Source organism: Simochromis diagramma, unplaced genomic scaffold (genome assembly GCF_900408965.1).
Source record: "Simochromis diagramma unplaced genomic scaffold, fSimDia1.1 OVJJ01000131.1, whole genome shotgun sequence".
Classification (NCBI taxonomy): Eukaryota; Metazoa; Chordata; class Actinopteri; order Cichliformes; family Cichlidae; genus Simochromis; species Simochromis diagramma.
Window position 1 is genome coordinate 7,911,485 of NW_024387200.1, and position 26,783 is coordinate 7,938,267.

Here is a 26,783-nt window from a genome sequence, read left to right on the forward strand (position 1 = left end):
ATTTTTTCATTTCCTTAATCAGTATTCCCATTATTTTCTCCACTTCCCACAAAACACGTGGCAGATGGAAACAGCAGCAATGAAAAATGTACAAATAGATGACATGCGTCAGCACAGCCACTAGGAGGCAAGAGTGGCCTATCTGTCTACAGTGCCACTTTATTGTCCTGTTTGTCATCATATAGCGTTTCTAGCTACCTGTCTCTGGTTGTGAAATCTGAGTAAATTAACATCCCACGCGTCTCTGTTGGCACAGAAGTTTTTGAACAATGACGATGTTAGCCGCTTTTTAATTGAGATGAGGTGGCAGTTAGTAAATCAGGAGGGAGCTGCAGTAATTGAGCTCATATCATTGAAACGGTGAAACTGTCTTTTATGAGATGTGGCCAATCATTAGCTGTGTTAATTAGCTCATGAGACCAATTAACCTCGGCCCTGGACAATGTGTGCATCAATTCCTCTGAGGAATTAAGGACTTTATTAATAGAAAGGGAAATTTTCAGGTGTGCATATGTGTGTTAAACGTTTGTGGGTATGTGTGTTTCTTGCTTTGTTGTTGAGTTTGTTTACAAGCTCTGCAAAAAGCATTGCTTACTGACATGGTGGTTCAGCAGGCCAGAAATGTTCTGTCAACCTTTAAAATCAGCTTTTTCACTCTCTCCTGACCTCCCTGGGGTAGTAATAAAAAGTTGAATCCTTAAAATTAACTTTTTTTTGTTCTTTAAAAAAAAATTAAATTGGTGCTACCCTCTTGTCCCGTCCTGCTTTGAATAATTTCATCGCTGCCTGCGCTTCTTGACCTCTCTGACTTTCCTAACATCTCTAACATGCACGGTCACGCAGCAGGAGCCCTTAACTAATGATCTCCAATAGGAAGAAGCAAACCAGGCCACACAATTACCAGGCCCTTTGACCTGGCCCACACAGTGGTCAGCTTCATCTGCTAAGGTGATTAAAAAGGCCTCATTAAGGATTTCTAAGTGGCTTTTAAGTTTCTCTGTCACTCTCAAAAGGTGCTTTGGAAGTATATAAGACACACCAGCAACACCGTATGAGACAGAGAAGTCAGCAGTCATCCAAGAGCAACCTAAAGAGGAACTTGAGCTAACAAGTGTGTACATTTGCTCTCTGTGAAGCGTGGATTTTGTGGTCAGCCTTACTAAGTGTTTTTTTTCTCTGTTTTTCTCTTCCATTCTTAGCAGAAATGACCGGAGCTGCTGTGTCTGTGTGCCTGCTTTTTCTCCTGTCTGTATGTTCAGCGTGTTACATCTCCAACTGCCCTATCGGAGGAAAAAGGTCCATAATGGATGCACCACTGCGCAAGGTGAGCTCAATCAGTCAGCCAATAGGTCTTTAACTTTGCAGCTTTTGAAGCTTCTGACAATATTATTAGCAAACTGGCACATGTTTCTCTTCATTCATTTATTCAGATAATGCAAAGCCTAAAGAGAGATTTAGGTGACATGCATGTGAAAAACTTGGGTCAGGGGCCAAAACCATCAGAAAGAAAATACAAACTGAGAAAGCCTAAAAATGCTTTATAAGGTAGTAAATTATGGTGACGTTCAAAGCAACACCAAAAATAATCATCTGTTTCAACCTCTAGTGCATGTCATGTGGCCCCGGAGACAGAGGCCACTGCTTCGGGCCAAGTATCTGCTGCGGGGAAGGTCTTGGTTGCCTGCTCGGCTCTCCGGAAACAGCTCACTGTATGGAGGAGAACTACCTGCTCACCCCCTGCCAGGCAGGAGGACGACCCTGTGGTTCTGAAGGAGGACGCTGCGCTGCTTCAGGACTCTGCTGTGATGCAGGTCAGAAAATCCTGATGTAAATATAAGCAGTAGTAAAAGGAGTATTTTAGTCCTTTATTGAAGTAATTAATACCACTACCATTTGCAGAATAATCCTGCAAGCTAAAGCAAATAGCAGAGAAGTACTATATTAGCAATATTTGCTTAAAGTACAAGAAAGCAAAGTTTATAGTTTAAGCTGATCAGTCAAGCTGATTGTAATTATTATATTTACAGCTGGGTGGCTTGTTCAGTATTCTGTGTAAGCATACATCCTAATTTATAAGCTTATTACATGTGACTTGATAAAGGCACAGTATCTAGAGTAAACAACATGAAGTAAAAAGTATAAATTTTCCTCTAAAATGTAGTGAAGTACAATTATAAAGTGCTATAACATTGAAAAACTTTAGTGAGGGTTATCAAGTACAAGCACTTGATTGATTCATGAAATTGTGCAGTCTCTATTCCGGTCCAAGGTTCAGCATAGCTAAACCTGCAGAAGTCACAGATTCTCTAGTGTAAACATGATGACTTTCATCCAAACCTGAAGTTGCAATCATTGTTGTTTTTTTGTTATTTTATATAATGTAAGGAATAATGCAAGAATTATAAATCTTATTCCTAAGATTTAGGAATCTTAGGAATAAGATTCCTATACTAAAGCATGCATAAATACTAAATGCATGCTTTAGTATACTACTTTGGTCACGATGACCTAATTTACCCTACCCTGCTCTTTAAGGATCCATGAATACAGGTCACAAAGACTGATAACAACAGATCATAAAGTGTAGACGATGACCGTTTTTGGTAATAACTCCTTCTGGTTTGTTCTTAACCCTGCCTCAGAGAGCTGCACCACAGATCAATCCTGCCTTATCGAGGAGGAAGGAGATGAACAAACCAGCCAGTTCGATGGCAGCGACCCCGGTGACATCATCCTCAAGCTCCTGCATTTGGCTGGCCACAGTTCTCCTCATCGAGTCCACCAATGAGCTGCTCTTGATGTCAAGGTCTCACTGCAAGCTCTCGAGCTGTAGGGATTAAATGGGACTTGTAGTTCACATAGTTGTGTTTTTATGTTTGTTGTCATGATGCTGGTTTTGCTCTTTTTCCCTGCAGTACTTCTGTAGAGTGCCTTTGTCAATATAGCCTATTTTTATGTATGAAATTAGGGGTGAATACTTGTTGTGGTCATCCTGTTATCTGCATGTTGAAATAAAGTTTGAAGAGAGTATAAAGTGCTGTCGTTTTCCCTGACCTGATTAAGTCTTGTGTGTAAAATTACAGTATTTCAAACCTTCCAAATACTTTTCCTTATAAGACAGCTTGAACTGTATTAGGGCATTGTGTTTGGCAAACAAATATACAAAGCCCACAAGAGTCTTTATCTTTCAGATAATCCTCCAAAGTATCTCTGGCAAATTCAAATGATCCCCACATGATGGTGTGTGTGTGTTTTTGTGGCAACTCTGGTGACACAATATCCCTGTTGCAACAGTTGGGACTATTATCTCATAGGCTGTTCACCTTTGATCCAATTTTGTTTCGGTTAACTTTGCAGTCAGTCCACTTTGGTTCTCTGTGTCCTTCTATGGGCATGCATAGAAGGGCACAGAGCATGCAACAAAGCAGTAAACAAATAAACACAGCATGCTGAAGACTTTTGTCTTTTATCTCTCTGCCCGCCCATCTTTTGCGAGCAAGCTGGAAGTAGTGAAGTAGGGACTTTCCTTAATTTCAGGCACCTGAGGTTAAAGATTGATGCGCTGTAGCTTGAGAATATAAAAGAGGCAGATACTCGCCTCTTTCTTTACCTTCACTGCCTGCCAACATGTCTTTCTCTGGAAAATACCAGCTTGAGTCTCGGGAGAACTTCGAGCCTTTCATGAAGGCTGTTGGTAAGAGTTGTGCAAAACTAATAAGCTTCCTGCACTGAATGAACTGAAATAACAATTTATCTGACCAATGCTTTCCAAACTTTTTGCTTTCTGCCACAGGTTTGTCTGATGAGATCATTCAGAAAATCAAAGATCTTAAGAGCATCTCTGAGATCGAGGAGAATGGTGACACCTTCAAAGTGACATTCACAACTGGCTCAAATGCCATCGTCAGCAATTTCACTATCGGACAGGAGGCTGAACTACTGTCGCCCACTGGAGAGAAAGTCAAGGTAAGCCAAGATACTTAACTTAAATCTACAGGAAACACAATTATGACAACTAAAACACTTATAACACATTTGGTCTGCATTAAATGTTATAGTTGATCACTGAGCCTAATCTTCATTTATCATGCTTGTTGAAGGGGGTGGTTCAGCGTGAAGGCAATAAGCTGAAGACCACCCTGAAGAACATTCTGTCTGTCACGGAACTGGTGGATGCAAACACACTCGTTTCAGTAAGTAGTTTTTCTGACTTTCTTTTCTTTAAAGTCTTCCTTGTTGATTAACTAGCTGGTATTTAATGCATTTTGTTCTTCTCCTTGTAGACACTGACTCTTGGGAACATTGTACACAAGACGACAAGCAAACGCATGTAACTTTCTATACATGATAATAAAAGGAGGGTGAAAAAAAGCAACTGTCTCATGGTTTGACTTGTATGTGTTCAGCAGGCTGTTGTTAAATGCTTCATTTGGGTTTACACTGAACAAGCTCCAGTTCCTCAGCTGGTTTAAGAAATACTCCCAACTAGTTAATTTGGGGGCTTTTGGTTTCAGAAATTTTGCTTGCTTGTGTTTAAAAAAAAAAAAAAAAACTTTATTTAAACAAATATAAGCAGTAACATAATAACAGTAATAGGTTCCCAGTTGAAAAAGGTAAACAAAGTGTGGGGAATACATAATACCAAGAGGTGAAGTGGAAAAATCAAAGGAAAAAAAATAACATAATAACCTGAAATTGACAAGAACAGTCAAAAATTAGTTTAAACCTTTACAAAAAATCCTGTGCAGAAAACGTATTTCGTTTAATTGATAATGCAGTATTTGTCTAATAATTTCCTTATCATTATGTAATATATGAGGCTTACAGTACATGGACTTGAAGTGTATTTCTAATTTGTTGGGACGAAGGTGAAAGTTGATGCGATTGTGACATTTTTGCAACTTTGTCAGACTTTCCTGCAAAATGTGGAGGCTGTGAAGAGTTAAGTATAAAAGATGCTTTCATTGACGATGTCTACTTCCTAGTGAGTACTAGTGGTAACAAATATCTTGATGAATGTAACCCGGGATACTCAAAGACCTTGCTTGAATCTAGCTGAATGCTGGCACAACACTAGAATGTCTGGCTTTGTCAAAAATGGAGATTTAGGAGACTTTGAGGCATTTTGAAGCTGCACTGTAAATATTTACAGCTTACAGACAGGAACTTAGTTAACGCCCTTATATCAAATTTGGCATCCAGCTTACGTTGGTGATTAGCCCAGGATCTGCAAGACAGTTAGATTTTTTTTTTAATTTTTATAAAATAAAACTATCAAAACATCAGTGTGCATCTTTATCTGTGCAGTCAAAGATCAGTTAAGCTAGCAACATCTTCTGGTAATGTAAAACTTTACACTGGGTTAAAGTACGACATACTGTCATTGCATTTCTTGTACTGTATCTTTTGACCTTATGTAGTGTCCCAGCAAACACCAAAGGATGTGGGTCTATTTGATGTACAGGTGCACTAACTTAAGCCTGTTTTGTTTTTGTTTTTTTAAGTTTTATGAGGGCAGAGATAGTAGTGCTTGTTACTTTATAATTCACTCCTGTGGTTGGATTTTGCATCTTCAAAGCAAACTCACAAGGTCAAGACATCTTTTTTAATGAAAAGACATATTTCCCTGAAAAACTAAGTGATACAGAAAATGGTCATGTGACTAAATGGCTAGGCTAACATCAACACTCTGAAAGCTGTTAACAGTAAACAACAGGGTGGGGCTCTCCTGATTGCTGTCATGTGATCACTTCCTCCGGTGGAAGAGATTTTTGATTCCCTCCTCCACAGACTTGGGCTCGTGCATCATGGTCATGGGTTTGTTCTTCAGAGCTGCCTCTCTCATACTGTGATAAACATACTCATTCTGTTTGAACATCCTCAGCTCCATCTCTGTCTGAATGCGCATCGCCTGTGAAGAAATCAGAACAGAAACATCAGTACTCAGTGGGCCAGGAAAATTTTATTTCTATTAAAAAGTTTAAGGAGACCTAATTTGAATAATTTTAAGGTGATGCTTACATCAAGGTCCTTAGTGATGGGATGTGTTGGACCATGGGTAACCATGAGAATGGCGTAGGCCTTGCAGATCATCCCATGTGCAACCTCAATCTGCCCAGCCTGCCAGTGGGTCACTCCTGCTCTCATGGCAGCCATACCAAGAGCAGCATTGTTCGGGTGGTACAGCTTCCTGTTAGAGGGATGAGACTCGATTTGTGTTGTGTTTTTAACCTTTTCAAGCTGACAACCTGTTCTTTCTATCAACATTAGATAAATTATGCTCATGGGTATAACAGGAAAATCCTCTGTATTTTCACACTTACATGTATCCCTCCACCATCTTCCGGGCGTAATCTGCAGCATCATCAAAGTACTGCAGGTAAGCTTGAACCTCGCTCATTGTGCTCCACATCCTCAACAAGTAGATGTGAGTGTCTGCCAGAACCGGCTCTGTCTTCTCAATGCACTCCCTGCAGATTTTCACAACCTGAAGAGACGAACCGCAATAAGAAAGATTACAAAGTATCAAAAAACCCATTTATTTTATTTTATTTTTCATTTAAGTGATTTGATACAATACCTCATGGTAGTCACCATTTAATCGAGCCTTTTCCATCTTCTCTAACATCTGAAAGCAATAATCTGTTGCCTCTTTCACTTGTTCCTCTGAAGGCTAAAACATTGGACAGATTTTGAGTCAAGTATTAAAAAGTGACAAAGAAATGTGCGGAAAAAAAATGTTTCAGAGTTATTTAGGTAAGACTGCAGGTAAGACTTTCTAGAATTATAAAAACAGAAAGTCTGGTTATTTTTATCCCTAAAAGGACCTTTGACCTGCTGGTGACACACACATGATGTTTGATTACAACAAACAAGATTTACTTTGTTACAATTTTAATTAAGTTTTCACATTATTATTATTAGGCAGCCAATCTGGCGCTTCAAAATAGATGTGGCCAGTTTTTCAGACTTATCCTGTTAAACACAGAAACTCCTTAAACATTTTTTTTGTGCTGATAGCTACTGGTAAGTTATTTATAACTTGTGACACACCCGTGTATAGTCTATAAAAGCACACAGAGCACATTAGTGTTACAACAGCAGTACATAGATTCAGATTACATCTAGCGGTGTCTCTCACTTCTGAGACTTTCAGTGATGTGACAAACATTTATGTGTATTTGGCACTGAAAGCTGGATATAAACTTTATTAAAAAATAAAACAGAAAAGAAAGTAAGTAATTTAAATTAATCAGCAAATCAAGTTAAAATTGGTTATTTCTTCTAATAGCTGTTTCTCAAAAGCAGGTTTGAATGCACAGAAGACTGAATCCACTTGAGACTTATCTTTGCTTAAAATAGTCTCTGTGTGACTGCTTCTCATGTTTCTCGCCTGTTCTTATCAGTTCTAAACGCAGTGGGGGGTGTTTGGTTAAACTGGAGACAAGGGAACACTAACCTTGACTCCGTCCTCTTCCCTTCCCCCAATCTTTATGTCATCTTTGATTCGGTTCTTGCAGTCCTCACACGTGCAGTCAAAGAAATATTGTGTTTTCAGCAGCCTCTGTCGCTCCTCTGACAAATTCAAGAAGTCCACATAGGCGACTGTCAGCTCCTCGCCTTCTGCAATCTTACCCAAAGCACGCAGCTCGATCCTGGGGATGAGAATCACAGTCAAACACGAGCAGAGATGTGGAAACACATGCTTTGTGATTGAGTTTGTGATGGTGAAATCCTGTTCCACAGCGTGGCTTTCAGTCCAGTTGAAGGACTGATCCTTCAACTGAGTGAGATATTAGTGAGTGTCGGTTTATTTCACACAGCAGTTAAGTGGCAAAACATTTCACGTATATCTGGTTCATTTTCTTTAATTTGTTGTAAAGTTAGTTTCAATTTCAGTCTCCTTGCATAACATGCAAAATGGTAATAATCGGTTTTATCTAACAAAAAGGTTGTATTTATATGAAAATGCTCTTTTTGTCTTATTTTACTTTGGTGTTATGCTGAGTTAAAGGTGAAACAATAAGGAGAAATGTGGTATAAAAGGTAGAAGCTACTACTACGCTCACACACGGCAATCTGTGTTGGTGTGACGGACAGACGCACAAAGTGACACATCAGCTGCATTCGAATAAAACTTTGTGTGGACACGACAAAGGTTTTTACGGGTGAAGAAATATGAAGATAAGAAAAAGTTAGCAGCCTTTTGTTACACTAAACAAGACAATTAAAGGGTTAGAGCATTCAAGTAGCACATGTGAACATGTATTGATGTGATATTCGAGTCACAACAAACATGCAGTGCTCACCACAGAACACTGCTCGCTGATAAAAAAAAATTTTTACAACAGATTGTTAAGTGTAATGATTTGTTTAATGACAGAGTCTAAAGGGTGCTCTAATAATAAACTTCAAAGGCTCAGGATGAGGCAACGCACCTCCGTTGAGAATGAAACATAGTATTCACAGCCGATTGACTGAAAGACAAACAGGAAGCAGTTTTACACCAAGTGACACCCGACACACACACATTCACACGTAACAGCACATAAACGTGCACAGAAGCTCTGAAAACGTTAAGTATTTTTCACTTTTTAATCAATTTTGAGGAATTTGGAGCTGTAGATAACAATGAGTTGTCATGAAGAGTATTTTTTGTTAACTTACTTGCCGTGGTTGAGGATTACGGTGCAGTTGGGCCAGCAGTCATGGTTCACTAGACACAAGTTGGGGAAAAGACCAACTCCTACTGCCTGGAGACCCCTCTGGTCACTCACACTGAAGCCGTTACAGTTGATCTGGAAAAAAAGGCAATCTTTGATGTGAACATGCATACATGTTGTCCATATAAGACTGCTACAGCTAAATAAAACAACTGTAAATATTCAAGGCTGCATGGCAGCTGTGAATCAAGGCATTAAGTGCAGAAACAGTGTTGTCTCAGGTAAACTGTCTTATTTATGAATCAGGTTTTCCTACTAAAGACTTTACTTTGAAAAAAACTAACAAATATATGTTTTAGTCATTTAAACGCACCACTCCAAATATGTGTGAGATATCATCAATTGTGTGCTGTTTGCTGTTATGGGGCCAGTAGTCCAGGAAGTTGTGAATGTCCACTTTCAGCTCCTTCAAGTCGTCCTCTGGCATGTCGGCAATGTGGTCCTCCAGCTCGTCCAGCGTGGTCAGCTGCATGTCAGACACCGTGCTCCCCTCCTTGTCGAGGCGCCACATAATACGGGCCACCACACTGACCACACAAATGAGCAATGGAGAAATGGATGTGTAAAGTCAAATCCACATTATCTTTAAATTACTTTTGAAGTGTATTAACATTTACTGCTTTATAGCATACAAGTGCCTATTTAAATTACACATTTGTTGTCCTATAGTAAGTAATAAAGACTAACCAGTCTTTTTTATAGCACTTATTTCCCTTTCCATCCACTTACCGGATGTTCTCATTTGGTACTTTGCCATAAGCTTTGATGGCGCTGCATTCTACCTTGTGCTCTGCCCAGCCTGCACGCTGGCAGGTTCGGTCACAATAATGTGCAAATTTACACTGGCCGCACCGCTGCAGCTTCTCTTGTCTTCGGAAACAGCTGTGGCAAATACGCTCTGCTAGACTGCAGAGGAAGAGAAGAAAGAAAACAAGGATAGGCGTCATAATTTAAAATCTGTAGCACACACACATGACACTCAGTTATCATTTAAAGAGCAGCACTTGCACCTGCTTTGATAGTTCACTCTTTCATGTTTAACTAAAATTGCACCAATAATAATCAGTGTTCACAGCTTTCATCAGTGAGTTGAAGAAGTACTAAAAACACTAATACAAGTGGACTTTGACCGGAGATCATTTTTGACCCATTTAGTTAACTGTTATAAAACTCATAATGATTGCTTGTATGGAAATTAATACTAGGATAATCTGCACTTCTGAGATAGAGAAGAACTGATATTAAGGCAGTCAAGTTTGGCATTGTGTGTTAGAAGCACATTTTTAAAAGTACTGTGCACTTAAATTCTTGTTTAGAGGCTTTTAGAAACATTAAAATGTAATATTTTGAAATTATAATGTAGGCTAATGATGGGTAATAAAGCAAAAATTTGTTTTGCTATTAAGTCTATGATACAGAAGCAGAATCCTCTGACTACAACTGTCACACAGTCCACCACAAACAACACTGAAAACAAGACATTGTGTAAATGTGGACCTTTCTTCAGATTCTTCCACGTAGTTAATGTTATGAGGGTTTGCTTGATAAGGCTGAGTCGCTACAAGTGGCAAGGCACCATACTCTAAGGAAACTGCTTTTATTCCACTAAAATAAGTAAAAATCAGCAGTATAGCTTTCCAAAATATAAAAACACAACGTGCTGTGGTTAATTTCTAATTACAGACTAACAAAAGGCCAGAAAATCCATTATTCACATGTTCAAATATCCCATAAAGACTGCATTTGAAGGCATCCCCTATCAATGACCATCCACACCCACAACTTACATCCTCACCTTACCTGTCAAAGACAACAGCTGCAATACTGGCCTCAGAAAAAATTACATCTCCTGCCCAAAACTCCTTTGTTGCCTTTAACCCTCTCCCCTTCCCAGGCGAGTCAAATATTGCCACGGTCTCCATTGTAGGTGCGCCGGATTCTGAGACTCTGGTGAATGGATGATGGTCTGAGTGGATGAGAGAAGACTTAGTGTAGGACCTCCAATCTGTGCCTGTGTTCTTCAGTGACTGTACATTCCTCACCCAAGTTACTAAAATAGCCGAGCACCTCTTGAACTGTACCAACAGATGCAGAAGACGGGTTGGTTGGTGTTTTGTCTCTTTAGTTAAGTGAGAAATTAAAAATCTTCAGTGGGCAGGCTTGTCAATAAAACCAGTTATCTTTGTGCGAAAGTAACACAACTGAAGCTGGTTGTCATCTGTGAGATGTCTTCAGCTTTTACAATTTGTCACATTTTTTGCTTTACGCTGGCAGAAATCCCCTGACCCCTGATGTTGAGTGTTGGTAGACGCCCTCTCCTTGAGGGTTATTTTCGTCCTTCAGTTGTGGCTGTCTGTCAGGAGTCAGTTGTGACGTTGAACAGCTGCGAGAAGCTTGACAGGAACAGAGTTGCTCTATCTCACTGCCTCTACTCTGTTCTGGTGCTTTCTCTATCATGCTGTTCCTTTCCTGCGCTCTGTCTCTCTCTAACTGCATGTTATGATGCAACAGAGCAGGAAAACTGTCACTTACACACTGTGAGGTGGGAGGCATCCACCTGCTGAGGGCCCCCTCAAAGAAAGTCAGATCATAAAACTTGAATATCCAGTTAAGGTCTCTGTATACATACACTCTCATGCTTTCATTCACCAAACTGTCACAAAACAGCAGAAAAGTAACACAGCTTTCCCTCCCTGTTTCACTCAGCTGTTCTTTTATGCTCAGATCAGCTGTGAAGCTGTAAAACAGCTGCTGTTCATAAGCAAAGCCCAAGTATAACTCTCTTTATTTCCAGCAGGAGTTTCCCAGAGTGAGCTGAAGTGACCACAAGGATAGCGGAAGTGTTCAGAAGACAGACCACCTGGATGGACAAGAGACAGTTTCTTTAATTTTTCTTTTATCCCCTATCAATTTAGGAAGCCCTCTACTTACTTGGCTCACCCATTCTGGACTCTGGTTTTTAAAGTAGATGCCTGACATCTTGACAAATTTCTGTTATGATATAAACAGGGATCATGAAGAAAATGCATATTTTGCCATCTTGAAAGAAGCATGTGATATCAATGTTCTTCTGCTTATTTACTGTTTTGCAGAACATGGAGTGAGAGCCGACATACCCTGGACAGGCCACCACATATTCACAGCTATAGCCCATTTAAAATCAGTTAACCTAAAGTCTATGTCTTTGGATTGTGGAATGAAGACAGAGAAGGAGAACTCCACAAAGAAAGGCCCCAGTTGGTCTGGTGGATTCAAACCCACAACCTTTTTAACGTGTTAATCATTGCACCATAACCCAACATTAGCAGACAAAAAAAACTGCACATAATTCTTAATTTGACCTCTAAAAATCTAATGTGGACTCTGTATCATCTTCTTCTTCTTTAACAACCTAAAAATGCAGTGTTAAAGTGCTAAAAGTTACATTTTAATGTGTTAATAGTAATCTAAGGAAGTTCATTTGTATCTCACAGGTTATTACCTCTTGTTTGCAAAGATATTAAAATGTCTTTATTTTTTCTGGGGTTTGACATTAATGCCTTCTTTTGAGTCAGGTGACCGGTATAACAAAGGAAAAGTAAAGGGAGACAGCAGAGAAATAAAATGCATAAAATTAAGTTAAGTAAACATTAGCGCATCGTGGTGGCCAAAGGAAGAACATGCCTCAGTTGAAAGCAATGGTGCTCTCAGCTTGCAGCTGTATTGCAGCTGCGAGATTTTGAGTGCAAGTGAAAAAGTAAACACTACTGCCCCCTCATGGAAAATGAAGCAAATACAAGAGCACTGGGATGTTTTTCTTTAGAGATTTGACATTTCAAGGTAAGATTCTACTATCCTGCATGAGTAAGATTGGTAAGTGAGCATTTAAGACATCAAAGGCCAACACTATACTATAAGTATCCATAGCGCCAACTAACCTAAGTGTCTTAAATTCACTAGATAATTACTTTAGATACTTACTTAATTATTTACTACCTGTGCACACATCTACACGTGGTGTGGTAAGCTTGCAGTTGTTGATTAAATTAACTTATTGCCTATTTGTCGGTCACAGCAGGCATTTTAGACAAAGACGCAACCAGTCGTAATAAGGATGTGGTGAATTTATTTAGTGGAGCTTCACCTGCCACAACAAGTCAAGGCATAACATGCAAAAAAGAAAAAAAAATCAAATTGCTTTCAGGTACACAGAGTGGCCACTCTTTGGAGTTTTGAATTCTCTCTGTATGATTTGTGCCTCCAATCCTCTAGAGGAAGCACTGGGGCTCTTTTTCTAAACATCTGTACCTTTAAGGAGAAGCATGAGCAAGAAAACATAATGTTTTTGACCATTGTGTGAAAATACAGAAAAACAGCTCGTCAGTGAAACTTCTAAACTAAGAAAATTAAGATGAAAAAATTCATATACATGCACATGCAGACTGCTGGTGGAGTTTGTCAAAACCAAACAAAGGGATGTTCTTTTTTAACTCCACACATAAAAAGCAAATGTCAGCCTAAATGATTCTGTGGCAACTTTTGTGCTAATGTGCAAACAAGCATAATCCAAAACTAGAAGAATTTCAGGCGGGTTCATTCTATTATTCTGATAATATTATACTAATAAGTCTGCAGTTACTTCATTCAGGATGTAACAGAAATCTGGGGATTTATTACCTTATACTGGATATTTGTTAGTTCATGAATGACCAGCATTAATGAATTGTTTTTGGATTCTATATGGAGTTTAGTTTAAAAAAAAATTTAGCATTATCTTTCATCGTCAGTTTGTAGAAAGCACAGGAAGCACGGGACGACTGGCCATCCTACCTATCAGGAAAAATATCTTAATCACAAACTCTACTGCTGTGGTTTCAGTAAAACTATTTTGTGTTTAATATACATTAGCAATTTTCACCTCTCCTGGTTGTCTCCTGGGTAGACTACAAGGCAAAAGAAACAACTTAAGGTATTCACGTGAGATAGATAGGGCATAAGATTGCTACTAGTTGGTCTCACTGGGTTAGTGTTATTGTTATTTTTCATGAAGTCTTGCTCTTCGTCCATCTTCTTCCTCTTATCCAATTCAGTATTGCAGGGGGGCTGGTGCCTATCCCATCTGGCATATGGCAAGAGGTAGGGTACCCTGGACAAGTCACCAACACACAGAGACAGACATCCATTCACACTCACATTCACATTTAGAGACACCACTTAACCTAACCCTGTCCTCCTGAGAAGGAAAAAAAGGATCTTCCCATTGAACTTTTGTGTGTGTGTGTGTGTGTGTGTGTGTGTGTGTGTGTGTGTGTGTGTGTGTGTGTGTGTGTGTGTGTGTGTGTGTGTGTGTGTGTGAGATTTTCTGCCTCTTTGGAGCTCAAAGAGGCCATCCAAATGCATGAGATATCAACAGAAGACCAGGAATGTCTTCTGTTTAGTAGATCAGGACTTATTAAGGTTACTCAGATAATTCAAAAGATATAGGCCAAAAACAAATGTCCATTACAGAGGACATAAATGAATGAGCTGGTTCTCAGGAGGCTGTGTTTGGACTTTGGGAAAAAGTCAGAGAACTCAAACAAACATGGGAAGAAAAAAGCCCCAAACAGCAAGACCCCAGGCCGGATTTGAACCCAGGGCCACGTCACCAAGGTGCCCCAGGTCCTGCTGTATGTCTGTAAATTACAAAAGTGAAAAGATGTAGCCCAGGGCAATTATTTTAGCTGTATGTTTTATTTTAGATGACTCTTATCTAAAATCTGTGGTTCTAGTTTGTTCTAGGCACATTTTCCACAATAAACATTACTGCTTTTGATTTACAGCTCACTGCTCTGTTTCTTCACAATCTAATACACTGCATCCCAGGCAGACAGACGAAAATAGTGACTGGCTGGAGATCATAGAGAAGGAAAAGCTGGAGAATCAGATATTTGATTCAGACACTGGTAGATACCAAAACAGAGCAAAAAGAAGCAGACAGAGACAAACCCGCAAATGAACGATCCTTTTGTTCTGCATCATCAGGCTGCAGGGCAGCTTCTTATATATGTAACATATAAATATATGGGGAAAGATGTGTCAGTGTTGAGTATGTTGCATTGCCAAAAAAAATCACGTGTCCTTTGTTTCATATGCGTTATGATTATGAAGATTAAGCTGACATTTACCATCCATCCATCCATCCGAGAAACTGTCCAGCATATAATACCTCTATAGGTTTTTCCCGGGGGAGAGCACTGGATGAGTGCCAAAAGGGGGCGTTTGTATCGTGCAGCCGGAGGGGCGGGACCAAAGGTGGGTGTGTGTCTCTCAGCTGATGCGCGTATCAACCGACCGACTCCATCATCAGCATCCGACGCTGACAGCGGTCGAAGACAGCATCCTTAATATTACCGAGCCACGGCATCAACGCGGAATAATTCAGAGCCCGACCGACCAGGACTGACGTCTCTGTCTTTTGACATTATTGTTTGTTGGGGCTGCCATCTTACAAAACCGCCAAGCTGCAAAATAGTGAGTAGCCTTTGATGATGGACCGCCAGGATGCTACAATCGGTAAATCAAAGCCACTGCATGATACGTCGTCAATGTCAATGACGATCTGCATTTTAATCTCGATTCATTTTTCCCAGCCAGCGAGGGTCGTGCGCTTGTGTTTTGGCACAGGCCTAGCAAGTAATTGTTTGGGAGCGCAGTCGATTCAGGGCTTGATGCGGATGCTGCTAAAGCCGCCCTTGCCGCCCAGGGATGCAGAGAAAACGGAGAGAGGGAGTCGTGAGGGGAGGGGAATGAGGCAGAGCAGCAGACAGATAGGCAGTGTATTTTACTACTACTACTATTCACCCAAGTGGAAGTAAACCTCTAGTAAATGGCCTGAGAAAGGGAAGTGCATTGCTTGACTGCGCCCTTATCTATCTATCTATCGATCGATCGATCTATCTACTGTATGATTTTGGTTGATGTAAAAATATCCTGAATCCTACTTTGCGATTCAGAGTAGTGGGTGGCTGCAGATTATACACATATAAACATAGCTTATATAGGCCATATCAAGGCTTCTGTGTTCTTATCCTTCTCTACAGAGTATATGCTCCTCAGAGTTCCCTGTTTATTTGGCAAACCAAGCTAAAAAATGAATGCACTCTGTTATATCAGTTTTGTGATATATTCTGCTTTCTTAGATTCAGTTTTAGATGTTGGTTCGGTTTTGTGGCTGGTTTTGTTTTCAGGGTTGTTGAATTTTATTTTTGGCCTGTACTAGACAAAATAAGTAAACTGCTAACAGGCCACAAAGAGATTCAGGTGGCACTCACCCATGGTCCCAGGTTGGACTCAGATGGTAATGTTGTTATGTTTAGCATTAGGGTTTCCACTGAGAGATGTGTGTAACACGTAGTCTTCTTTCACTGAAAGGGACTCATAAAATGAATAGAAACCACAATCATTGCAGTGCAGTTCAGGTCACTTCAAATAACATCTTTCATATATGTGCTTTTCTTAAAACTGTTTTAGAGACATGTCAATTCCACTTTATGGTAATTTCATTATAGTTTGTGTTGCTGCTGAATTGTACACCATCGCCCTTCTTTTATTGTAGAAATAGTAGAAACCCTATCTACATAGCCAGAAGCAGATACACCTGCTGGGAGGCTGTGAGAGAAACACGAGCTGTGGATCCTTGTTGAATCTTAGAAACCAGCCAGAATACCAGTAAACTGTCTGAGTGTGACTATTTGGTTAAACGCACATTTGTTTATGCATGTTTTCCATGGAAATAAATGCAACTGACTGTGACTACAGTAAATGGGAAGGGTATTTACAGGCCTCTCTGATAGACTGGACTCCTAATTGCATAACATGCAAAAAAGAAAAAAAAAAAACACATTTACCTTGGAGTATTTAAGGTGTATTATTGGTGGATGATTGCAAATAAATTTGCTGTTAATCAAATATTCAACAGCCTGAGCTGTTGCACTGTTTGCCCGGTGGATAAACCAGGCTTAAGTATAGTAATGTAGGTCCGCAGAAGTAAAAACTACATCTTCTACAATGATGCAAAGTTATTCCAGAGCTGATATCCAACTGCTTTAACTGGGTGTACCTAATAGACTGGCCACATCAACAGGAATACACTTTGTGCAAAGTTTACACAGTCCTGCAATAAGAACGTTTTTTGCAGCAGTTTTGATGTTGAGATTCCAAAATAAAGATGTTGGAGATAAGTTGACAAGTGGTGATATTTGTGTCGGTTTGTGCCACACTACAGATGTTCTCAATGTTTTCAACAGGTCCTTTTCCTGTTTACATGCTCCAAAATGTACTGAGCATAACATCATTAGGTTTATACCCAATGAATTCCGTATAAGCCCAGTTTTGATGCTGTGACTTTTCTCAGATGCTGAGTTATAGAAAATAACCTTCTATACAATGCACTGGTTACCATCTATATGTGTGATTAGTGTTTACAGTATTTCTACACAGCTCCACCCTAAACCCACTCTATCTGGATTTCTGTGATTCCTGATGTTTGATTTCTATCACAGTTGCTTAGAAAGAGGTCTGACAGGAAAGTATAATAGACCACAAACATCATCACATGTACATGTCAAGTTCTTTTATAGTTTTTTTTAATGGGTTAAGTGAGATGTTGTTTTATGTTGCAATATTGTTCCATTATTTTTATACATTGTGTAGGAGTGATGTCTGAGGAGGAAGCAAAGGGAAAAAAATCAGGGAATGAAACTACATCTATCTGATGCAAAGCAAACAAAAAAGAATAATTGTGAGCTTTCCTCAAAAAAAGAGGCTGTGATTGTTGCAGGGCTGGGGTTTTTTTGCACTGTATTCCTGGATTTGTGACCATAGAAAAAGGGAAAACAAACAAGCTAACAAAACAAACAAACAATAGACACATACCCTCATCCTCCAGCTCAGTGATGCTAATGGACACCAAATCTGCATAGTCCGTGTTTTGTGTTGGACTGGTATAAGTGACCTGTTCACACTATATCTCATAACTTATGAACATAAACAAAAAAGTCTGAAATTAGTTTGAGAATTTTCACTTTTACTTAGAACATGTTTACAGAGATTAGTGTTGTGATTTCATCATCAAGCTGGAGAAAGTCTTATTTTTATGTTTTATTTTTTCCCTCACTATGCACAGAGTTGTCCAGACTTATCTATCTGACCCTTTTCATTTTTATCATGGTGGGAGGACCACGCTGCCCCTGTATGTGGGCTGGAATCTCTTCTGCAGTTGTTATTGTATAACTAGTCATTATGCAATTACAATATTGTATAACTCCTTTCGTTTTTCTGTGTTCCTCTAGTGTGTGTGCCCCCACTACCTGCATTAGGTTGTGATGACCCACACTACTTCCAAATGTATCTGTGACCCTCCCCAATCCTGACTCCTAACCTCTAATCCTGACCTTTGACCCCCACTATGGGCAGTGTTGGCAGTGGGGTGGCAGGAGAGCAGGAGTTTGCCATGAAGTCTGTGGGCACGAGGACCACCCTGCCCCGAGCACCTCCTCTCTCTCGCCGTTGCCCTGCTGATCGCAGCTGCAGCGCAGAGCGGCTGCCACGCCCCCCAGCGACTATATCAGACGGGACGGCCTCTAGCGATGAACGAGGGAGTGTTAGTATCGGGACTGGGACCTGTACCGGGACTGACCGACCCACCGAAACAGCCTCCTCCACCAACACTGAATGCACCATGACAGCCCCGTCCAACAACAACCAGTTGGACTGTGGCAACGGAGCGGGCAGGAGGGAGTGGGAGAGGCAGCGTGAGAGGGGGAGAGACAGGGACCGGGACCGAGACTGGGACCGGGAGAGGTTAGAGAGGGAACGAGAGAGGGAGAGGAACCGGGAGAGGGAGCGGGAAAGAGTGGAGAGGGAGAGGCTGGAACGTGAGAGGGAACGCGAGAGGGAGCGAGCCAGAGAGAGGGAACGAGAGAGGATTGAAAGGGAGAAGATAGAAAGGGAGAGAGAGCGCGAGAGAGAGAGGGAGAGGGAGCGAGAAAGAGAGAGGCTGGAGAACGAGAGGATGGAAAGAGAGCGAGAGAGGGAAATGCAGGCTGCAGGTTTAGATGTTTGTGGGAACATTGTGGGTCGAGGGGCCAGTGAGAAGAGCAGTGTTGGGATGAGCCAACACCAGCACAGAGAGATGGCAGCCGTCAGAGCCGACAGCGAGAACAATCCAGCCAGCCATAACCACAACCCTCCAAACCACAACCCGCCCAAGATCATGCCTGTGTCAGGAAAACTTGAACAGGTACTTCACACACAGCAGGTCAGCACCTTCAGAGAGGGATTCAAAACAAATCTATTGGGTTACAAGTATGTTTTAACTCAAACTACTCAAAAACATTCTGCCTCAAAATGAAATAATTCCTTTTTTTTTTCATTATTTTATTAAGAAACAGTGTAGACAGTGTGTAAACAGTTCATCTTTTCTATGTTGTTTTCCAAAATCTTCAGAATAAAGCACCATCTTTCCACAAACTGTTTCTTTGCTGAGGTTTTTGTGGAGAGCTACTAACACAAAGCAATTTTTTTTAAAGAAGATGGCAACTTTATTTGGATATCAAAGATTATTGAAGCTGTATATTAACGTTCACAAGCAATAACTTTTAAAAAGCATGAGCTCTGTAAAATGATCTCGTGTTTTTCGTGAGATCTGCTTAGGCTGCTGCCCCCATGACCTGGTCCCGGATAAGCGGAAGATGATGGATGGATGGAGATCTGTAAAAGCAGATAGTTATAGTAACCATCAAAAACATATACTTGAGGAATATAATGCATGCCACGTGGAAAATGAGTATTAGTAGGAAGAAATAAATTCAAAAACTATTGTTTTAAGTGGTTTTAAATACATAAAACTTTACATAATATCAGGTGCAGCATTCAAATACATAATATCATCATTTTATTGCTGAAATTTGTACTTTGTTTTACTTTTGTCTGTAAACTGTAGCTCATATGGCTCACATTTTTTTTGACTGTCATTCTTCTGTCCCTCTTCTTGTCTTTCACAGGCAATGCAGAACAACTCAGGCCTTGTGCGTCCTTCTGCATTCAAGCCAGTGGTGCCCAAGAGCTTCCACTCCATGCAGAATCTGGTAGGCCAGGCAGGAGGGGCTGGAAATGAGGGAAAGCATGAGGGAAGGAGTGAAGGGTTCAGCGAGGGCAGAGTAGGCAGGAGAGGCAGGGATGGAGGAGGAGGTGAGTCAGGAGAGGTCCCAGAAGCCCTGCTCCTTGATCAGGACAGCCCAGTGAGGGTTAGCAGAAGTGATGGAGGGGGAACTGGTAATGAAGTGGTTCAGGGAGGCATGTCCGATTCAGGGAGAAACTCCCTGACCAGTCTGCCCACCTACACGGGCTCAGGGTCTGGTTGTGGACCCCCAGCAGTCCTGGGGCCTCTCAGTGCTTCTACCAGCCACATCAACAGATTGGGCATGGTTGGAGCCGCTGCAGGCCTAGAGAAGCTGGAGAAGCCTGGCTACCAGGTGCAGCCATCATCCATGCTTGCTTTGTCTAAGACTAAATGGGCCCTGCTCTTATCATATTTGATGTACTGTGATGTGTTTCTCACCTTCAGAATGGGATCAGCGCCTCAGACAGCGGCCGGTCCTCCTCAGGAAAGAGCTCTTCGTCCTATCAGAGGCTGAGCCACCTGAGTGACGCTCCAGCACCTCTACGCCCCTCTCCCTCCTCGGATGACATCATCCAGGACCTCGAGGATCGCTTGTGGGAGAAAGAGCAAGAGGTCAGAGCCCGCTCAAAAATATCTGACACATGTTAGCATTTAAAGAGTTCATGAGACATGAGTTTGTTTTGATTTACATTCTCAGATTTCTTTTCCAAAAGGGCTACCACACCAGTACATTTGAGATTAATGACATTTCAATTTTTGTACACAGAACATTGTAATTAAAAACATAGAGAAAAAACGTGAGATCATTCCTTTGCTTTAATCAAATGTGACTTAGGTTGGCCCATTGTATTTGGATGAAACTAAACTGTATCATTCCCAAACTGTTAATAATTATTATTATTATTATTTACCCTATAAATAATGTGATATAATTGATGCAACAATGTGAACACGGCCGCATAGGTGAAAATTGTAAAGATTAAGATTTGGATTTGCTTTAAACACCTGAGAATTAAATCTGTCACATTTTACAAATACTACATTCCTCACACATAAAGTTTACTGCCTTCCTACAGTCTGATAGAGTTTCCACTTCCATATGCTGCTTTCCTTTCATCAGGTGCAGCATATGCGCAGAAACCTGGACCAAAGTGAGGCAGCGATCATTCAGGTGTTTGAGGAGAAGCAACGTGTCTGGGAGCGACAGATGGATGAGCTGAGACAAAACTATGCCTCACGTCTGCAGCAGGTGACTTCATTGCAAACTTTCATGCAAAATAATGTTAAGGTGCATTTGCACTTTGTTTTCTTTACTCCAAACGAAAATGATGGAAAGTTTATTAAAGAAATTCTCTGTCAGATTAGTAAGACTACAGAAATTGCATTATATGAAAATGTATTAGGATAGGTTCAAGTGATGGTTATAAAAGAATTTCTATTACAGTTTAAAAACTTTTAGAAAAGCTACATGTGAAGTAGATGTAAGCTTTTAAATGGTTAATATGGCACTCAAGAAATAAGAAAATATAGCTAAAATCCAGTATATTATAAAAAGCATTTAAACACTATACATGTTCTAAACTTTCACAGCTTAATGTATCAGCGTATGTTATTAACTTGTCTAATCATACACTGGGTCTTCCAAGTGTAGATATGTTCAAAGCTTGCATTTTCATCTGCAGGTTACCCGTCGTGCTCAGCGTTCCCAGACTGCCCTGCAGGCCCAGATAACCCGTCTGTCCCAGGACAAAAGGAGGCTCCAGGAGGAGATGGCGGCTCTGTTGGCCCAGAGAGAAGAGCTGGAGAGAAAATGTTTGGATTACAGGAAGGAGCAAGCTGACATCTTGCCTCGTCTGGAGGAGACCAAATGGGAGGTGAGATGCGAGGACATGTCGAGATGTTGGGATTGATGAGTACTCAGAATATGTGCATGTGCGTGGGAAATTAACTTTGCTGTGTAATTTTAAAAGTGGTCAAACAGGTTGTGATTCTTTATTTAAAAAATAAGACTTTTTTCTGAAGGAAAAGCATATGTTGACGTCTTGTGTTTGATTTTAAAAGAGGGATTATTGCTTATTCTGTGAAAATCTACTTAAGTGATCTAGATAGAATATTGACTTATCAATTTATTTTTTTTTTAACTACTGGGTGAGGTGATAAGAAAGAAAACTGTCGCCAAATATGTTCAAAGTATGAAGGTCACAAATATTTTGTCCCCAGACTGAAATGAAAAATGGTTCAACCTGTTGCAAAAGAACCAAGGAAACCTTCATATAATAGTAACTGAGCTCCAAGATAAAGGCATATCGCAGCCTGAATACAACATTTTTATCAGTGAAAGTTTACCAAAAGGCATTTTGACCAGTCTCAATAATTTAAAAGGAATACCTTTTGGACAACTAAGACAAATTAAGGTCCTTGGATTAAGTCACATTAGCTGTAAAAGTCCCCACTATGCTGATTTATAAGTTGTGTAATGAGGTGTCTTGATGAACACGAAATCAGAGTTGTCAATCACAGATCATGGCTTCATCAAACAGTGCTGCTCTCCTGAGACCCGGTATGAGTCTTGATCTTTATGGAAAACAGTGTAAAGTTACAGTTTGGAGAAGGTACAGCTGAACTTCAGAGCAGTTTTCTCAGACAGTCAAACCATCAGATAGTAAGTATGGAACGCCCATTAAGTGCCACAGAAAGCATTTGATTGGACAGTTAATCTCAAAAGGGTGCAGTACACTCTGTTAGGTTAAAGGTTTCAGTATTTTTGGCGATGCTATTTTGCAATGCAAGTGCTGATGCAGAGGTGTTTTAAGTTCTGTTTATATTTGTTTGTCGGTTAGCAAGACTACATCAAAAACCAAATGTCATTAAAGTTAGAAAATTGGACCACAGCACTTTCTTGTATTAGTTAAAATAAATGTTTACACAGAAAATCAAATGCGGGACGTCTTTTTCTTTTTTTTTAATTGAAGTTTTGCATGTATGCAATCTGTCTGTATGAAATGAGATAGGGAGCACATTTACAAAATACCTCTCACGGTCTAACCTTCCTGTGGCAGGTGTGCCAGAAAGCAGGAGAGATCTCCTTGCTGAAGCAGCAGCTGAGGGAAAGTCAGGCTGAAGTGACCCAGCGAGCTGGAGAGATGGTGGCCCTGAGAGGCCAGCTAAAGGAGCTCAATGCCCAGCTGAGGGAACGGGAGGAGGTCATGCTGGGCCTGAAGGACTCCTACAGCAGCAAGAGTGTGGAGCTGGAGAAGTGTGAGGGAGAGCTGAGGAGGACTCTGTCTGAGGTAGGTTTTCAGTCACACCTGAGGACTAAACAATGACGATTACAAATAACAGAAAGCAAAATCATATGAATACTTTATATTAGATTAGATTAGATGAAACTTTATTAATCCCTCGGGTGGGTTCCTCCAGGAAATTCAGTTTCCAGTAGCACAGCACCGACAGAAGTTGCATGTTACAGATACAATAAGGGGAATGAGAGTAAGGATATAAGCATAAATATACCATATATACATATATAAATACAGAATATATAATATGGATAAATAGGATTGCACATTTGAGTGAATATATTGCACAGTGATTATTGCAAATGGTAAATGGCCTGTATTTGTATAGCACTTTACTTAGTTCCTACGGACCCCAAAGTGCTTTACACTACATTCAGTCATCCACCCATTCACACACACATTCACACACTGGTGATGGCAAGCTACATTACCATCAAGTCGAATATAAGAAAAAAATATTGCAAATATTGCACAGTGTAAAAAAACGCTACAGCTCAGATGTTCCTGCCCTCCTTTGTCCCCCTGTTACCCCTCCAGTGAGGAGTTAAACAGTCTGATGGCGTGTGTGACAAAGGAGTTTTTAAGTCTGTTGCTTTTTGACTTCGGGAGAAGCAACCTGTCGCTGAATAGGCTCCTCTGATTGTTTACGACCGTGTGCAGAGGACGCCCAGCATTGTCCATAATGTCCAGCAGTTTCTTTAATGTCCTTTTCTCTGCCACTGTCACCAGAGTGTATAAATATATAAATCAATCATTCATTAATATATTACATAAAAAATAATAGTAGCTGATTAAACTGAATTGGTCTCATAAAATATGCCTTAGCTTCCCCTGTATAAAAAATTCAGCACAGTCATATTTAATATATTAGTTGCAATATGTTCGTAAGGGTTTGTAATTGAATTAATGAGTCCAGCACTGGTTCAGTGTACCTGCTGAAGCTCTGAATCAACAGACACCAAACAGCACAGATGGATATTCAGAATAGTTTCTTTTTCAATTTTATGCACATAAATATAATCAAGATTCACTTAATCTCAGACAAGATATCAAACTACAGATGAAAGTTAGTCTATGTGGCTAAATATATTTACAAGATAAATGTAAGTGTTCATTTTAATTAATATGTATTGCATTCTCTATATAAATGTAAACATATATATATATAAACAATAAGCAAAATGTCATAATTACAGGCCTAAAGATCATTATCCAGGCCTTTGATAACATACTTCCCATTCTTTACATTTACTGCCATCATTATGTGATGCCAGCATGCGCTTTCTAAGTTACTGTAAAATAATAATAAAACATTATCTCATGACCCATGGCCCACTTGTTTGGTGCAGGTTGAAAATTAAGACAATCGAAACAATCGAAGCCCAGATTTTGCATTTGGTGGAGACAGCTGGCTGCTTCAGGGTCCACAAAAAGTGCAACACGGTTCCGCTCGCACTCCGAAGCAGTCGGGAAACAATTTACAACAAGTGAGATTGCCGGATTGGGATGTTTACCACCAAATCTAGATTGTTGTGTGTTTAATCCTCAAAATCCTTTGGAGGGATTTCAAAAACTTGGCAAGGAGACTAGGACAAATTGGGGATTGGGCAACATTATATATAACAGTTGCAACATTTTTTTCCTTTTGTGCTGAATGAGCTCGTAATCAGCTTACACACATAGAGTAAAATGTCTGTGTACCTTGGTTATTTTTTAGTTAAGGAGGCGTGTTTACATTCTTTTGAAATAAAACATATACATGTGTCCTATGCTAAAGCACACATAGATTGAGTTCAAATAAGGTTTCCTGTAATAGCTGTTACCTTTTCCTTTCTGCAGGTAACCATCCTTAGAGAGAAGCTGGGTGTATTTGAAGCGGAGGTGCTAAGTTTAAAACGGGCTCTGAGTGAAGTGAGCAGAGGGGCAGAAGTTGTTGTGAGCCCTAACTTGGCTGCTGCAGGGCTGCTGCCTCCATGGGGAGGTGTCCACTGCCCACGAAACCCAAATGAGCCCTCAACAAACTCCCTCACCCCCACGTCTGACACCCTGCTAAGCCTTCAGAGTGATGAAGCCAAAGCCCAAAGGCAGGAAGCTCAGAGACAAGAGAGGCAACAACGCGAAGAAGCTCAGTGGCGTGACGTGCAGCAACGGCAAGACGCGCACGTTCCGCAGGACCTTCAGATGCGTCAGGATGCCCAAATCCGACCAGAGGCCCAACTCCGCCAGGAGGCACAGCTGCGCCAAGAGGCTCACCTGCGTCATGAAGCCCAGATCCGTCAAGAGGTCCAACTACGCCAAGAAGCGCAGCTGCGTCAAGAAGCGCAGCTCCGTCAGGAGGCCCAACTTCGCCATGAGGCTCAAATGCGTCAAGAGGCCCAGCTACGTCACGAGTCCCAACTCTGCCAGGATGGTCATCAGCCACAGAGGGTCCAGGAGGGTCACTGGGATGAAGCGGGGGAGCTGCGTAGGCAGCTAGAGCAGTTGCAGGCTGCATTACGGCTGGAGCGACAGCAACGGGAACGTCAGGCCCTCAACTTCGACCAGGAGCGCCACACCTGGCAGGACGAGAAGGAGCGGGTTTTGAAATACCAGGCACAGCTGCAGCTCAGCTATGTGGAAACACTGCAGAAGAACCAGGCCTTGGAAAAACGTATGAGCCAGCTGGGAGCTAAACAAACCACAACCACCACCACCACCACTGTTACCACTATCACAACTACTTCCCCCACCTCCTCTAATTCTTCACCTCCACCACCACCAGCTCTCTCACCTCTGTCTCCTCAGCCTCTGCCGTCTCTCTCTGGCCCTATTGCCCTCACCCTCTCTCCACCTTGTGAAGACCAAAAGGGCCCTCCTTCCCTCCACCAGCTTGCGCCTCCCTGGGCAGGACCCTCACGCCTGGAGAGGATCGAGTCAACTGAGATATAGAGACACCTCAATGGATGAAATTCTCCATTTCGCACCATTCACAGTGACCAAGGCCTCTCACACAAAGCCACTTCAGCATACAGTAGAAAAACAATTCAGTCTACAATAGAATAAACCAGTACAGTCTGACATACTTTTCAAAGCAACCATAGACACAAAGCAGCAACAGGAGCCGACTGTTAAAATGCAACAAGAACAAAGTCATCTCAACAGGATCTTAACAACACGAATCATTATCGATGATATTTTCAAGCTCCTAAGCAGCCTTTCTATCACTAGTTGCTAATTGCAGCATCCAACATAATCAGTGTTCATGAAAAGTGTGCCACGCTAACGGATGGCAGCAAAACAAAATATTAAATGACGGTGTTTAGATTACAGCGCTAAAACACGAGTCATTTAATGCCAATGCTAGAAAAGGACCAAGACAATCAGGGATATTGTCAGAAACGATCAACAGGAATATAATGTGGTATTTATTCATTGTAAGTCTGTGTCACTGGTTATGTAAAAGTAGAATTAGTGGTCAGAGTGTGTGATGTTAACATTTTTGGCCAGAGAGCGCCTTACTCCAGTCTTTCCAGCATGTGTATGCTGGGAACAGTTAGTGGTGGGGGGGAAAAAATCAAGTGTGATGATTTCAGCGCTTTAGTCGCGACCTTAATTATCAGCAAACCAGTCAAACAGAAG

General features: G+C 40.9%; 4 protein-coding genes across 7 annotated transcripts; 3 read left to right on the plus strand and 1 right to left on the minus strand.

The window, feature by feature from the left end:
- The first annotated feature begins 980 nt into the window (after positions 1-980).
- On the plus strand, positions 981-3,056 carry LOC120745833 (isotocin-neurophysin IT 1). Of its 3 annotated transcripts, none has more exons than XM_040051006.1 (4): positions 981-1,111; positions 1,200-1,324; positions 1,607-1,811; positions 2,643-3,056. In XM_040051006.1, exons 2-4 carry the CDS (start codon positions 1,205-1,207, stop codon positions 2,786-2,788), a joined length of 471 nt encoding a protein of 156 aa, XP_039906940.1. In that variant the 5' UTR covers positions 981-1,111; positions 1,200-1,204; the 3' UTR covers positions 2,789-3,056. The 3 variants fall into 3 exon arrangements, with proteins under 3 accessions (XP_039906940.1, XP_039906939.1, XP_039906941.1); XM_040051005.1 differs by having other exon boundaries at positions 987-1,111; positions 1,203-1,324; XM_040051007.1 differs by lacking the exon at positions 981-1,111 and having other exon boundaries at positions 1,129-1,324.
- A 317-nt stretch (positions 3,057-3,373) lies between these two features.
- Positions 3,374-4,392, plus strand: LOC120745834 (fatty acid-binding protein, liver-type-like). The gene is made up of 4 exons (XM_040051008.1): positions 3,374-3,694; positions 3,794-3,966; positions 4,101-4,193; positions 4,284-4,392. Exons 1-4 carry the CDS (start codon positions 3,628-3,630, stop codon positions 4,332-4,334), a joined length of 384 nt encoding a protein of 127 aa, XP_039906942.1. The 5' UTR covers positions 3,374-3,627; the 3' UTR covers positions 4,335-4,392.
- Positions 4,393-5,590: 1,198 nt separating this feature from the next.
- On the minus strand, positions 5,591-10,645 carry smyd1b (SET and MYND domain containing 1b). 2 transcript variants are annotated; one of them, XM_040051003.1, is made up of 10 exons: positions 10,524-10,645; positions 9,453-9,629; positions 9,037-9,250; positions 8,668-8,798; positions 8,439-8,477; positions 7,460-7,655; positions 6,581-6,673; positions 6,324-6,487; positions 6,022-6,190; positions 5,591-5,911 (listed from the first exon to the last, which is right to left on the minus strand). In XM_040051003.1, exons 1-10 carry the CDS (start codon positions 10,643-10,645, stop codon positions 5,747-5,749), a joined length of 1,470 nt encoding a protein of 489 aa, XP_039906937.1. In that variant the 3' UTR covers positions 5,591-5,746. The 2 variants fall into 2 exon arrangements, with proteins under 2 accessions (XP_039906937.1, XP_039906938.1); XM_040051004.1 differs by lacking the exon at positions 8,439-8,477 and having other exon boundaries at positions 5,747-5,911.
- A 4,369-nt stretch (positions 10,646-15,014) lies between these two features.
- On the plus strand, positions 15,015-26,711 carry lzts3b (leucine zipper, putative tumor suppressor family member 3b). Its single transcript, XM_040050955.1, has 8 exons — positions 15,015-15,257; positions 18,035-18,984; positions 19,748-20,218; positions 20,311-20,478; positions 20,987-21,115; positions 21,549-21,740; positions 22,926-23,156; positions 25,005-26,711. The coding sequence occupies exons 2-8, from the start codon at positions 18,151-18,153 to the stop codon at positions 26,091-26,093; spliced, it is 3,114 nt and encodes a 1,037-aa protein (XP_039906889.1). The 5' UTR covers positions 15,015-15,257; positions 18,035-18,150; the 3' UTR covers positions 26,094-26,711.
- The last annotated feature ends 72 nt before the right edge of the window (positions 26,712-26,783 follow it).

Coding starts and splice junctions, on each gene's coding strand:
- LOC120745833 (XM_040051006.1), top strand. CDS start 1,205: ATGACCGGAGCTGCTGTGTCTGTGTGCCTGCTTTTTCTCCTGTCTGTA. Junction 1,325..1,606: donor TGGATGCACCACTGCGCAAG/GTGAGCTCAATC, acceptor TTCAACCTCTAG/TGCATGTCATGTGGCCCCGG. Junction 1,812..2,642: donor AGGACTCTGCTGTGATGCAG/GTCAGAAAATCC, acceptor ACCCTGCCTCAG/AGAGCTGCACCACAGATCAA.
- LOC120745834 (XM_040051008.1), top strand. CDS start 3,628: ATGTCTTTCTCTGGAAAATACCAGCTTGAGTCTCGGGAGAACTTCGAG. Junction 3,695..3,793: donor GCCTTTCATGAAGGCTGTTG/GTAAGAGTTGTG, acceptor TTTCTGCCACAG/GTTTGTCTGATGAGATCATT. Junction 4,194..4,283: donor ATGCAAACACACTCGTTTCA/GTAAGTAGTTTT, acceptor TTCTCCTTGTAG/ACACTGACTCTTGGGAACAT.
- smyd1b (XM_040051003.1), bottom strand. CDS start 10,645: ATGGAGACCGTGGCAATATTTGACTCGCCTGGGAAGGGGAGAGGGTTA. Junction 8,478..8,667: donor GTAATCCTCAACCACGGCAA/GTAAGTTAACAA, acceptor TTTGTCTTTCAG/TCAATCGGCTGTGAATACTA. Junction 6,674..7,459: donor GGGAAGAGGACGGAGTCAAG/GTTAGTGTTCCC, acceptor CCAATGTTTTAG/CCTTCAGAGGAACAAGTGAA.
- lzts3b (XM_040050955.1), top strand. CDS start 18,151: ATGGGCAGTGTTGGCAGTGGGGTGGCAGGAGAGCAGGAGTTTGCCATG. Junction 18,985..19,747: donor TGTCAGGAAAACTTGAACAG/GTACTTCACACA, acceptor TGTCTTTCACAG/GCAATGCAGAACAACTCAGG. Junction 21,741..22,925: donor TGGAGGAGACCAAATGGGAG/GTGAGATGCGAG, acceptor TTCCTGTGGCAG/GTGTGCCAGAAAGCAGGAGA.